General features: G+C 41.7%; 1 protein-coding gene across 6 annotated transcripts in view; it reads left to right on the top strand.

Moving 5' to 3' along the window:
* The window catches only part of LOC144680990 (sodium/calcium exchanger 1-like), a 336456-nt gene that overhangs the window by 240207 nt on the left and 83011 nt on the right, over positions 1-13238 (top strand). For 3 of the 6 annotated variants that reach the window (XM_078542625.1, XM_078542627.1, XM_078542626.1), the window contains exons 5-8: positions 1949-1966; positions 2096-2110; positions 2413-2481; positions 13075-13205. In XM_078542625.1, the coding sequence (XP_078398751.1) occupies positions 1949-1966; positions 2096-2110; positions 2413-2481; positions 13075-13205 (233 nt within the window). The remainder of the gene's footprint in view (positions 1-1948; positions 1967-2095; positions 2111-2412; positions 2482-13074; positions 13206-13238) is intronic. The other 3 variants (XM_078542628.1, XM_078542629.1, XM_078542630.1) reach the window with 3 other exon arrangements.

Genomic DNA, 13238 nt, shown 5'->3' with positions numbered 1-13238 from the left:
AGCTGTGCAAGAGTGTATTTCATATGAGGGAAGGACTTGGCCAATGTGTGCCCATGATTAAAAAGCCTGACCAACAACTGACTGTCTCGATTCACATGTTATTAGCATGCATGTGGAAATTGACCCCATGCCCTGTGGTCACAAATCTTTTGGGTCTTCAGACAAGATAGTAGAGGACTGTAATTCAACTGTAACTTGTGCCATGTCACCACCTCGAGGTTTTGGGAGAAATTCAGAGGGAAAAGAAATTAATTGCTTAGCTTTAACTTTTGTTTGATTTTTTTTCCCAACACACCATCAAAAGGATGAGTTTAGCACCATGATTCTGTGGTTCTGACCTTGTCTTTCAACCGAATATCTGGGATTAACTTCTATTTCTGATGATGCCTATTCAGCTCCCTTAAGCCTCGACTAATTTCTTCTGGCAGATTTTTCCCAATGAATGCTAATCAGTTTTTATGTGAGCGATCATAACACTCAGCTTTACCTTTCCACCAGCTCCCTCAATCTAATGGCCATCTAGAGCGTCTGTTGGGTATCAAGCTACGGATGAGTCAGAACCTCTTCTAGATCAATGCAAAAAAGACCAAAAACATTATTTCTAGCTTCTGCCACAAATTCCACTGTCTTGCCTAGACTCCATCGTCCTCCTTGACCACTTACTGATACTAAATTGGACTGTGTAAAACCCTGACTTCTCCTGTTTTACTCAAAGCTTAATATCAAACCCTCCCATACTGTCCAGTGCCCAGAACTCCTTATTTAAACCCCCACAGTAGTCCCCACCTCTGCCCTTAACTCAGACTCTTTGCCACTGAAACTTTTACCCTGATTTAGTCAACCCTGGACTCAATTTCCCTTTATGGTTTTGTCCCACCATGTCTGTACAATTTCCTCCAGTCTTATATCTCCTTCCGTGACTTTTGGTCCTCTGAATTTTTGTGTAAGTTACCCCCCTGCACCTCACCATCTCCTTGGCCCTTCATTGGTATCAGAGCCTTCGACTGCCTTGGCCCTACCCTCTGGAACCCCTCCCTACACCCCTTTGCCTTTCCTTCTCTTTCTGCATCTTTAAAACATTCCATCTATTCAACCAAGCTTTCAGTCACTCCTCTTAACCAGGGAATTCATTCCTGAATCCCTTATTTTCCTCCTTGCCCTCTACCTTCCCCGGCCCTGCAGTAAATCGTTTTGAGATGTTAACGTTGAAGACGCGACATAAAGTTATTTGCTGCTGGACGGATAACTGAAAGGCTATTAAACATTAATTATAATTTTTTGAAAAGGCGTTGATGGTTATATAGATTCCTGTGCTAGCACTATGGATAGAATAATGGGATAGCTTGGTGGAACTGCCAATCCGGCACATTAATTTCCACCGTAATTTGGTGGCAGAAGTAAATCCAATTATAAATTGACCTTGTCTTGGCTCCTTTCTCCTTCCTGCATCTGGAACAGTGGGAATACTCCTCTTAGTTTTGTTTAAAGAGCTTGAAACTGTCCCTCGCTGAACAAGGAGGGAAACCATGATTATATAATGCAAGTAAAAATTGTCAGCTGTTACCTAGACTCTATTTAGCAGTCGTTTGAGTGTTTATATATGATGGTAACCACAAGGAGTGGAAAGAAATTAAAAAAAATCATCACAAGCCCTATCAAATTTAGCTTGATCGCACAGCTGGAGGGAAAGAGGAAAGGACTCACTGAGGAGTACGCCAGCCACTCCAGATGTAGAAAGGAAAAAGGTGCTAAGATAAGGTCAGTTTATAATTGGATTTATTTCTGGCACCAAATTATAGTGGAAATTAATAGTGTTGCCCATCAACTAGAAAATCCATATAGGATTGTCTTTTAAAACTGTGCCAAGAAAATTCAATGAAAATTGTCTGCCATATTACACATATTATATTTTGAACAATAACAATATTTTTGCTGTTATCACTATTAGGACCCTTCACAAAGACAGGTATGACACTTTACTGGACTCCTATTTCTTTAAATTCCAACTGCTAATTTTTAGTTTACAATTATTTTAAAGTTGTTCAATTACACTTTTTTTGTTTCCCTTTTTACCCTCCTTTCTTGAATTTTGAAGCAAAATACTTCAGTGGTAAGATTTTGTAAAATGAATTTCCAATGCACTGTGTAATATTACTTATTAGATAAACACCATTGCACTTGATAGCATTGCACTAGAAGTCTCAGGATATAAGATTTTAATAATACCTTGAAACCTTGTGCACTTCAGCATCTAACATGCTGATAATAAAGGCCAAACACTTAAAAGATCAACCTATACTAATTAACCCAATTTTTTTTTACTAATAAGATGAAAATATTTGTGTTTTTTATTGTGAAGGAGTGTTGAACAGGAAAATTATTTTATGATGTGGATCATTCCCATGTTTTTAGGCCATGCTCTCTACAGGAAGGTTCATTTTAGGGACAATCCGATTCCATCTACTGTCATCTGCTTTGCAGGTATAATGAGTACTTCTGTGCTGTAAATCACTGGCTGCACTTCAGCTAACACAGAGAAACTGCACTTTTTAAAACTTAAAGAAGTGTTTTTGACATATTCAGTCATCTACGTTTTGCATTTCACTCATTAAAAGTAATAACCTGTCAAAAGCAAATGAAACACCAGAATTATATGGCTACATCAATGTTCTAAAAGTTTTGCTGTGAATATAAACTGCTCCTTTACACTTTGTAATGTCACCTTGTTACTTTGGTAGTTATTAGTAGTTGTTACTAAAACCACTGGAGTAATCTTTTAATTAACATTAGGATTTGCATGTACTTGCCTATTGAGCATTAACTATATATTGTACCATCCCACTCACTGGTATCCCAACAGAGTGCTGTTCTGCAGGATTTATGTAATTATTTTATTCTCATATTTAGAAAGAAATAGCATACTTGAATGTCAAGTTCCAAAATAAAAGTGTAGAGTAAATGCATTTACAGTATATAGTCATAGAATATATGATCAAATATATTATTTCTTCTGTTATGGCATCACAGTCTGCTAATTTCGGCTATCACTTTCTCCCTCCAATCATTTCTTGTTTGTAGTTCAACTTTGCAGGCAACACTATAAATTTAATAAATACTTTTAAAATATGGCTTTTAATAAGCCTTGTAAAAGTTATTATAGCATAAATGCATTTAAGGGGAAGCTAGATAAACACGGAAATATGCAAATAGGATTAGATGAAGAGGGCAGGTATAAAGAAGGGTATAAACCACCTAGTTGGACAAACCTGTGTCTGCATTGTAAATTCTATAGAACTCTATTATTAGCCACTAAAACTTCATGATTCTATGGCCACATGTCATTGTAGGATTTCATAGTTATACAGAGCTTTCTTTGTGTCATTTTTCCTATTATACCTTGATTCCAATTCTAATGGAACTAATTCCTAATGTACCTGGCATTCTGATTACAAATGCTGTCACTGGCACAAACCTTCTATTCTTCAATGATTTGCAACTCTCCCATTTGAAATATGCAAAATGTAAAATATATACAGGAACTGAATAACTTCCCAAGCAAATGAGAAACTTAATCTAATCTAATGCATACAGCAAGGCCTGGACAACATACAGGCTTGTGCTGATGAGTGGCAAGTAAACATTCATAACACAGGCAATGGCCATTTCCAACAAGGGAGAATCTAACTACATCCACTTGACATTCAACGGCATTGCCATCACTGAATCTCCCACCATCAACATCCTAGGGATTGCCATTGATCAAAACCTTAACTGTACCAGTAGAGAAAATACTGTGGTCACAAGAGCAGGTCAGAGTCTGCATATTCTACGGACTCGAAACGTTAACTGTGTTCCTCTCCGCAGACGCTGTCAGACCTGCTGAGTTTTTCCAGGTTTTTTTTTCTGCATATTCTATGGTGTGTAACCCACTTCCTGACTCCCCAGATTATATCCACCATTTACAAGGCACAAGTTAGGAGTGCGTTGGAACACTCTCCACTTGCCTGGATGAGTGCAGCTCCAACAGCACCCAAGACTAATTTTTTTTTATTCATTGCATGTGGGTATAGCTGGCTAGGCAAGCATTTATTGCCCATCCCTAATTGCCCTTGTTCAGAGGGCATTTTAAGAGTCAGCGACATTGCTGTGGGTCTGAAGTTACATGTAGGTAGATTCCTCTCCTAAAGGACATTAGTGAACCAGATGGGTTTTTACAATAATTGACAATGGTTTCATGGTTGTCATCATCAGACTTTTAATTCCAGATTTTTATTGAATTCAAATTTCACCATCTGCCATGATGGGATTTGAAGGGTCTCTGGAATGCCAGTTCAGTGACATTGCCACCATGCCACCACTTCCCTCCCCTTAACACCATCCAGGAAAAAACAGCCCACTTGATTGGCACCTAATCCACCACCTTAAATACTCACTCGCTCCACCACTGGCGCACAGTAGCAGCAGTGTGTACCATCTACAAGATGCACTGCAGCAACTTGCCAAGGTACCTTCGACAGCACATTCCAAACCCAGGACTTCTACCACATAGAACATGGGCAGCAGATGCATGGGAACTCCACCACCTGCAAGTTCCCCTTCAAGCCACACATCATCTTGACTTGGAAATATATCACTGTTCCTTCACTGTCGCTGGCTCAAAATCCTGGAGCTCTCTCTCTAACAGCACTGTGAATGTACCTACACCACACGGACTGCAGCAGTTCAAGGCGGTGGCTCACTGCCACTTTCTCAAGGTGGTGATGGGCAACAAGTGCTGGCTTTGTCAGCAACACCCAAGAATGAATAAAATACAATGTGATTTTTCTAATTCAATAATGGAAATTAACAAACTACAAATGAATCAGGATTGGAAGAGTGATGTCAAGTGACATTATTCTGAATGATACAAGACAGCAAGTGTTTGTACGTCAGGTATAAGTTACGTCAGTCTTCATACATTGGTTAGATGACATTTCATGTGAGATAATAAGGTTATAAAGCACCAGCCAAGCTAAAATGTGAACAGCTAAGAGGTAGGTGAGGACTCAGAGGCTATGAACATACGAACAAAGAGCAGGAGTAGGCCATTCGGCCTCTTGAGCATGTTCCGCCATTTAATAAGATCATGGCTGATCTGATAGTAACCTCAAACATGCATCCCGACCACCCCCGATAACCTATCACCTCCTTGCTTACCGGGAATCTATCCACCTCTGCCTTAAAAATATTCAAAGACTCCGCTTCCACCGCCTTTTCAGGAAGAAAGTTCCAAAGACTCTCAACACCTTTTAAAGAAAAAATTTCGCCTCATCTTGGGTTTAAAAGGGCGACCCCTTATTTTTAAACAGTGCATTGTACAACAGTATAAAATGCATATTTTTTCTGGTTTGGTTTGGTGCTCCTTCTCTATGGAATTTTAAAAATATTATTTTAAGATGCCCCAACTCTGGACAAAATCAACAGTCTCAGAAAAATCTAAGGGCTCTGATTATATACTGAATTAAAAACACTGAAGTGAATTCCAAAGCTGTGACACCTTCAGTATAAGTTTATGCAGCAGCATTCAAATGATGTGGAGTACCTGACTATGATTTTTATAAAGTTAATGCCATAATCTGAACTATTATATTACATTTTGGGTATCTAATATCTTATATGTAATGCCTCTTATTACTGCATTTATGTAGCAGCTTATAGTATATTCCTCTGGAAATAGAGACTTGGAGGAGAATTTTCTGTTTGGCATACGGGGGCGGGCCCCACACGCCGATGCGTAAAATGATGCGCGGTGATGTCAGGCGTGCGTCCCAACGTCACCGCATGTCATTCCGATCTTCCGTTCGGCGGACGCGCACCGGAGTCGGCTGCATGCCCATCGAACTGTCAAAGGCCTGTTGAGGCCATTAGTCAACCAATTAAAGATATTGACAGAGCTGCCCATCCAACCTTAAGGTTGGCGGGCAGGCGAAGAGCCCAAACTGCCTTCGCATTTTTCATGAAACCTCATCCACGGGCGGGATGAGGTTTCATGAAGGGTTTATAACATTAATAAATATTTTTCAAACATTTCAAAAACATGTCCCAGTTCATGTGACGCTGTCACATGAGGGGACATGTGTAAATAATTTTTTAGCTTCTTTATTTAAAATTCACATTTTGAAATTAATCTCCCTGATGCAGCTCAGTGCAGGCCCCGACTCTCCTTCCTCCCCCCGCCCGCACAAGTGGCACTGAGTGCTTCCGGACGCGCGTCACGCTGGGCAGGCCTTAATTGGCCCGCCCACGTAAAATGGTAGCACGCAGCTGATCGTGGGCGGCGATCGTCCCTGGACCCGCTCACGACCAGCCCGCCCGACGGGGACAAAACATCTCCCCTTGGTCTAAGTTGATTCTCTGGAACTTACACTATGTGTGACATGTTTCCAGTTCCAATCACCAAACTGCAATTCTAGTGATTATGCCAGATTCACACCTACCAATGCCCTTCAACATGATTGACACTGGGCTTTGGGAGAATCAGTGGAAGGTTACCTAATTTATATGGGATTGATGGGGAGGCCTCTTATCACTGGCATCCGCCTGCCCCATGAACATCTGGGGATAGATTTTACGGCGCCCCACGCCAGGCATGTTTTCAGTGGGGAGGCACGTAAAATATGTCAGGTGGCTAGCCCACCCACCTCCCCAACCCAATCCCCATTTTATTGGGGAAGGTGTGTAAAGTACCAGTTATTGCCACTTAAGGCCCTCCATCCGCCACCACTGCCATAATACACTAGGGCAGTGACAGCAGGCGAGAGTGAGTAGGCCATTTTTTTAACAACCTAGTTGAAAGGTGGGAATGGAGGTGGGGCGTGGTGGTGTTGGTGCATCAATTGTGGGATGCCCTGTGCTCATCGGGGGCACACCCTCACCCAAGATGTTACCCCCACACTGTGTGCCTCCCCCCCGGCCTCTAAAACCCCCGTTCCCACCCTTTTTCCTCCCCTGCTTAGGGTACCTGTTCCCTTCCTGCCCTAAAACCCATGACTTACCTCAGTCCATTTGCCATCGCTTTTTTTCATGGAGATGTTTTCAGTCCCAACAGTGCTCACTACTGAGTTCACAGCTCTCGAGGGCCGGATTGCCTTGCCACGAAGGGGCGGAAGACCAACCCTCAGCTTCCTAAGGCTGTTCCGGCATGTTATGGCTGCAGGGCAGCCTTATGTAGAGTTGAAAACAAAAACAGAATTACCTGGAAAAACTCAGCAGGTCTGGCAGCATCGGTGGAGAAGAAAAGAGTTGACGTTTCGAGTCCTCACGACCCTTCAACAGAACTGAGTTCTGTTGAAAGGTCATGAGGACTCGAAACGTCAACTCTTTTCTTCTCCGCCGATGCTGCCAGACCTGCTGAGTTTTTCCAGGTAATTCTGTTTTTGTTTTGGATTTCCAGCATCCGCAGTAGTTTTTTGTTTTTATCTTATTTAGAGTTGGTTGGTTTAGAACCGACTTTTCTTCTAGGGAGGCGAGCATCGACCCATCCCGCTCCCCATAAAATTCAGCCCCTGGTACTTGCCCATCATGAGAGAGGAATTGGCCAATCCCCCTCCATCCTGAGCCCTTAATGAGCCTTCCCAACCCAAGGGCAAGGAGGCTGATACATTATTTATTCAAAACAATTTCCTTTCCATTTGGATCTCTTTGATGCCATTTTTGAGTTGACTAGGACGCATTTGGAGGGTAGTGTGTTTCATTTCTCCCAGAGTACTGATTTCCGTTAATATACTAGTCTAAACTGAGGTGCAAATCTCTGAGCGTAGAGAATCTCCATCCTCTTGACACCACACATCTTACATGGGGCAACTGGAAATTCCTCCCCTTTAAAAGACCAATCGCAAAATTCCAGAATTTGAGGAGACCCAACATATCCGGGCCCCCTCATTTTTGGGTGGGTCCTGGAAGAAACCTTCTAGATTAACAGTGAGTTCCGCAAAACTCTTAGGGAAATCGAGCCCATTATGTTTCATTACTGCCGTGCAAATAAAAATAATTCTCACAACATTCAATCAAGGTACAAGCACACTAATGACCTACTAATAACTAAAATTGTGGAATAAAACGTTTAGCGGAAGATAAACAGTCAAGTTTACTTACTTTGATTATGGTTTGAGAAATGTGGCTGTTACAATGACCCAACATTTTTATGGTTTTGCTGTTCTGTTAACTAATTTTTAATGAAATGTACAATGTGTAAATATTTCAGAAATATACAGCTGGACCTATTTATGTACTGAAAATTTTAAAAGTTTGGAACATTGAAATATTACACTTGCTGTTCATTAAGTTTTGATGACTGTTTTCTACTTTAGATAAACAAAGTGATGTAAAGATCTTAATGTACTGCCACAAAAATCATTTTTTTGAGTCATCTGTAGTTATCTTTTGAACCTTAAGAATTCAATTGAAATTTAACATATCAGGTTTCTTATATGAACCACCAATATTAATTACAAAATGTTGAAATTTGAAGATTTTTTTTTTGCAGTTGGGTTTTGCCCAGTTCCTTTTCTTCAAGGCTGGTAGCCACCACATGTTCTCCCTCTCCTAGTGCAGGACACTGGGCCAAAGATCTCTTCATGACTCTCATCACTGCTGCACTTTGAGCAAGTATCAGGAGAGATAATTATCGTGAAGCAAGCTGTAAAAAGTCAATTTTTCCTCCCACTGCTCACCAAGTGGTCCAGATGAGGATAGCTAATACTCAAGCTACACAGAGCAGGAAAGTTTGAGTGCCAGAGAATTATCCCGAGGCTCAATCCATGGCCTTCCCCTTTGGTAATCCAGTGCTCTCCTTTTAAACTGGCCTCCTTAGGGATTGTATCCAACAAGGCGGGTTTGGAAATTCCTTTCTGGAGATGGCCTGCAGTTGACACTAAAATAAAAATAAACATCATGCGTTATTGTCACACATTGCGTATCAATAATTCAAGTCCATCTGTATTTGAAACTAAACATGCCACACTTTAAATTTGTGATTCAGCTTATTGTTTTTATTATTTTCAAAACAATATTTTGACTTACGTGTTCTAGGTATGTAGTTTAGTTGTTCATGTCACACCTGACTTCATCGCCGAAATCCGGAGGTCCTGCCTCTGAACACGGCACCTTTCCTGGGGGAGGGAATGGGCCCAGGTCAGGATTTGCGTTTGTGCATTTCCCAGAGATAGCTGCCTATTTAAATCAGCAGCTGCCTCTAGTCAAGCCTGATAGTAGCAAACCCTTTGGATATGGTCATGGGACACCTATGGGTGAGGTCAGGTGCCCTTTGGGAGAGGTAATGTGCTCTGTGGGATTGTTAAAATTAGACATGAATGTGTGTAAAAAGTGCATAAACTCATTAACTGTCTAACTCATTGGAACTGTCAAAAGTGTTAAAATGAACTGTCAGGCAACACTCGAGCATTTTAAATTTCTGCCCTTTAAATCCTTGAAAAAGATGTCTGGAGTTATTTTTAAAAATCATTGTTTGCTATGTCACTCTGTGTGTTGAAATATGCCTGAGGGCTCCCATTATTGGACTAGTGCTGCATGACTGATTTCAAAAGCTCCCCGTTATCACAATTTGATTGACAGCCCTAAGTATTTATAGATGATTTGAAGTGAGAGTATGAATTCCAGTGTTTGTTTTTATAAGGATGTAGTTGAAGGAATGTAAATGTAGAATAGATGTTTATGAATATGAGTGTTTTTTAATAAGGTCAGCAATAGATGCTTAGAACTTTATTCAATCTCAGCATAAGTCCTTAGGTCTGCCCATGGCAGACACTGGATGAGTAGGCATGGTAGGTGTAAGGGCAAAGGGTGGAGGGCATGGATTGGCATGAGTTGGCATTGTTGACCTAGGGGCTGAAAAGGGCCATGGGGGTAGGTAGAGGGGCACAGGTTGGCATGGAGGGTATATGGGGCCATGGTTTGTGAATAGATGGGTATAGGTTAGCATGAAGGGTATGGGGGTTGGTTAGTGGGCATGAGGTGGCATTGATTGGCATGGAGAACAAGGAGGGGTGAGGGCTGGAGGGCTTTCTTTTATTTTATTGCTTTTTTTTTCAACAAAAAAAAATCGACAGAGTGCTGGGGCACAGAGGCAGGCCCTCGCCCAGACTGTCTCCATACCTGACAGCCTCCGCACTGGTTCAGGGGCCAGTAGACCTGACTCGCAGAGAACCCTGCCATCCCAGAACCAAAATGCCAACTTCCGGGGCACTTTCTCCCGGGTTGGGTTTATGGAGCCAGGAATTATCCCACCTCTGCGCTCCTGACCTGGAAGTGAAAATCCAGGCTTATGTCACAACAGAGAAAAGAAGGAACTGCAAGAAAAATAACATTTCCCAGGGAAATCACGTGAAGCTGTCCACAATTCATGAAACAAGTTTCCTCACGTTTACAATTCAAAACATATTCTTTCTATTGATTTTATTTGACTATGTTTCAGGTCAACAGAACACATAGGGCAGAGTTTTTCCCTGGTTGGGCGGCCGCATGCCCGACCCGAACGGGAGTAAAATAGTGTGAAAATAGTGTGCGCTGACGTCGGGCAAGTGTCCCAATGTCATCGCGCACTCTCGCGATATTTCACTCGGACGGGCACGAGAGCCGGCAGCATGCCCGCCGACAATTAAGAGTCCTGAATCAATTAATTAAATTGAATTTTTCGTTACCCGTCCAACCGTTCGGTTGGCAGGCGGGCGAATAGGCCAGGCGGCCTTTGCATTTTTAATGAAACCTTATCATGGGTGGGATGCAGTTTCAGACAGTAAATAAAAAAACAATAAAAATTTTTAAAACTCATTTTTAACATGTCCCTGCTTGTGAGGGGACATGGGCCAGGATTTTACAGTCGGCATGCAGGGGCGGGCCCGACAGGTCGGTGCATAAAATGATGCACGATGACATCGGGTGTGTGTCCCGACGTCATTGCGCTGTCTCGTGATGTTTCGTTCGGTGGGCGCGCGCTGGAGTCGGCTGCGTGCCCACCGATAATTGATAGGCCTATTAAGGCCATTAACAATCTAATTAATTTCAAGTTTATGGTTGGCGGGCAGGCCTTTACGTTTTTTAGGAAACCTCACCCGCGAGCGGGATGAGGTTTCCTAAAGCTTTTACAAATGAAACGAAAAATTTTTTTGAAAAATAAAAACATGTCCCACCTCATGTGACACAGTCACATGAGGGGACATGTTTCATTCATTTTTTAATGTTGTCATTTTTTTCAAAAGCGCTTCAATCTCCCGTGCCTTAGAGCGCTGGACCCGACTCTCCCCCCTCCCCCCGCCTGCACAGGTAGCGCTCAGCACTACTGCTCGCGTATTACGCTGGGTGGGTTTTAATTGGCCCGCTCGCGTAAAATGGCGGTGCCGAGCCGATCACGGGTGGCAGGCGGCTCTGCCACTGCCCGCTTCCACCAAGCCCGCCCAACATGGGAAAAATTCAGGCCTTGCTTTCCTTATTTTTGAAATCTTTATTTTTAATGTTAAAAATCTTCAGCTCCCTGAGGTAGCTTTGTGCCCTCAGGGGGCTTTCACTGAGCACACCCCCATGCATAGATTGACATCCACACTTGCCCCCCACCCACCCAACCAGGCAGCGCTGAGCGTTTCAGCACGCGATTCATGCTGGCTGGCCCTTAATTGGCCAGCCAGCGTGAATTCGCGGTTGGAGCCCGTTCGTGGGTGGCGGACCGTTGCACAGCCGCTCCCAGGCCTGCCTGCCGCGCCCACCCGACGAGCAGAAAAACCCCCCTCCTAATGAAGAATTGTGACATATGATCCATTTTTCATTTTTGGCACTGACCCGTAACTTACTTATGACTTTATTGTTCGTAAGTTACTAGGTCACCCTTCTCTGTGTTATAACTTACAACCTTTAAGTCCTAATATTGCATCCACTATCTTTCAAGTGATCAGGCTAATTTGTCTTACAGATGTTACTAAATATTTGCCATTAGTGGGATAGGTTCTCTACATATTATGCTTGGGTATAAAAGATCACTTAGGTTTAGCATGTAGAAATAGCCAAGCAGGATTGCACAAGTATATCGGAGCCTGCCTAATTTTCCATCTATTAGTTTAAAAATGAATGGAAAAATAGACATGTTCTATTGTGCATACCAAATTCTCCTCTATACGCTTTAAGAGGAAAATCTGCATGATCGAGTATTTATAAAATAATTATGTATAATAGTAAGCTGCTATGCATCTTTGTTTTATCTGTTTCTACCTTTGAGGGAACATAACACCCTACAAAAGTATCCTGTACTGATATTAGCAAGCATAAGCTAAGGAGATGGGAAAATGGCTTTGAAAAAGATATAATTTCAGAGTTTTGCACTGGCAGGTTCAGACAGACATGTAAGGACCAGAAGATCAAAGACCAAAGAAGCTTTATAACCAATGCATGTGCTCGTCCTATAAGCAAATGAGAAAATTAAGTGCATTGATATTTAGAGACTTTTAGTTAAGAGTTTATCAGTCATCTTTTTTGTCATCCACATGCATCTTCCATAATGTCCCAACCTATCCATTTCAGAACTTTTGATTCATTCTTCTCTGATCTTTTGTGCAAGACATTTCAATTCTAATCTGTCCTTTATGAACAATGTAGTGTCTTGTGTCTTTCTTGATCTGGATCTTCCTGTTATCTATGTGGTTTGTTATTAGATGTGTAATTGAGAAAAATTATAGTATGACCTTTTATTGAGGAAAAAAAAGCATGATCTCTTTGCGCTAGCCAGATTATTTGTAACATATGTTTTGGTATGCCAATAAAAAGAATCATTATTTGTAAGAATGTTGTAATTTAAAAGTTAGGTGATTATGCTTGTGTCATATAGAATAAGACTAAAGTTAGGGAACTGTGGGAGAACAAGTTCAGACATGGTAAGTGTAGTAAAATGTATGTGGCATTACATAGAACTTGGTAAACTTGTAGCATGTAGAAATAAACATTTTAAAGTTTTATGAGGAAGCATTTAGTTTTAAAGTCCTCTCCACAGTTTATTTGTTTCTATTGATATCTAGTTATATGATTGTGTTGCAGGTGATACCGAAGATAATCAGGCCATAGCAAATAAAAATGAGGAAGAACGGCGGATAGCTGAAATGGGCCGTCCTGTCCTCGGAGAAAATACAAAGTTAGAAATCATAATTGAAGAATCCTATGAATTTAAGGTACCAAATGCCAGTGTTATACTTGTGGTTCTC

The sequence above is a fragment of the Cetorhinus maximus genome, chromosome 5 (genome assembly GCF_964194155.1).
Source record: "Cetorhinus maximus chromosome 5, sCetMax3.hap1.1, whole genome shotgun sequence".
Classification (NCBI taxonomy): domain Eukaryota; kingdom Metazoa; phylum Chordata; class Chondrichthyes; order Lamniformes; family Cetorhinidae; genus Cetorhinus; species Cetorhinus maximus.
The sequence above is the reverse complement of the archived record's forward strand: the minus strand, read 5'-3'. Positions and strand labels throughout refer to the sequence as shown.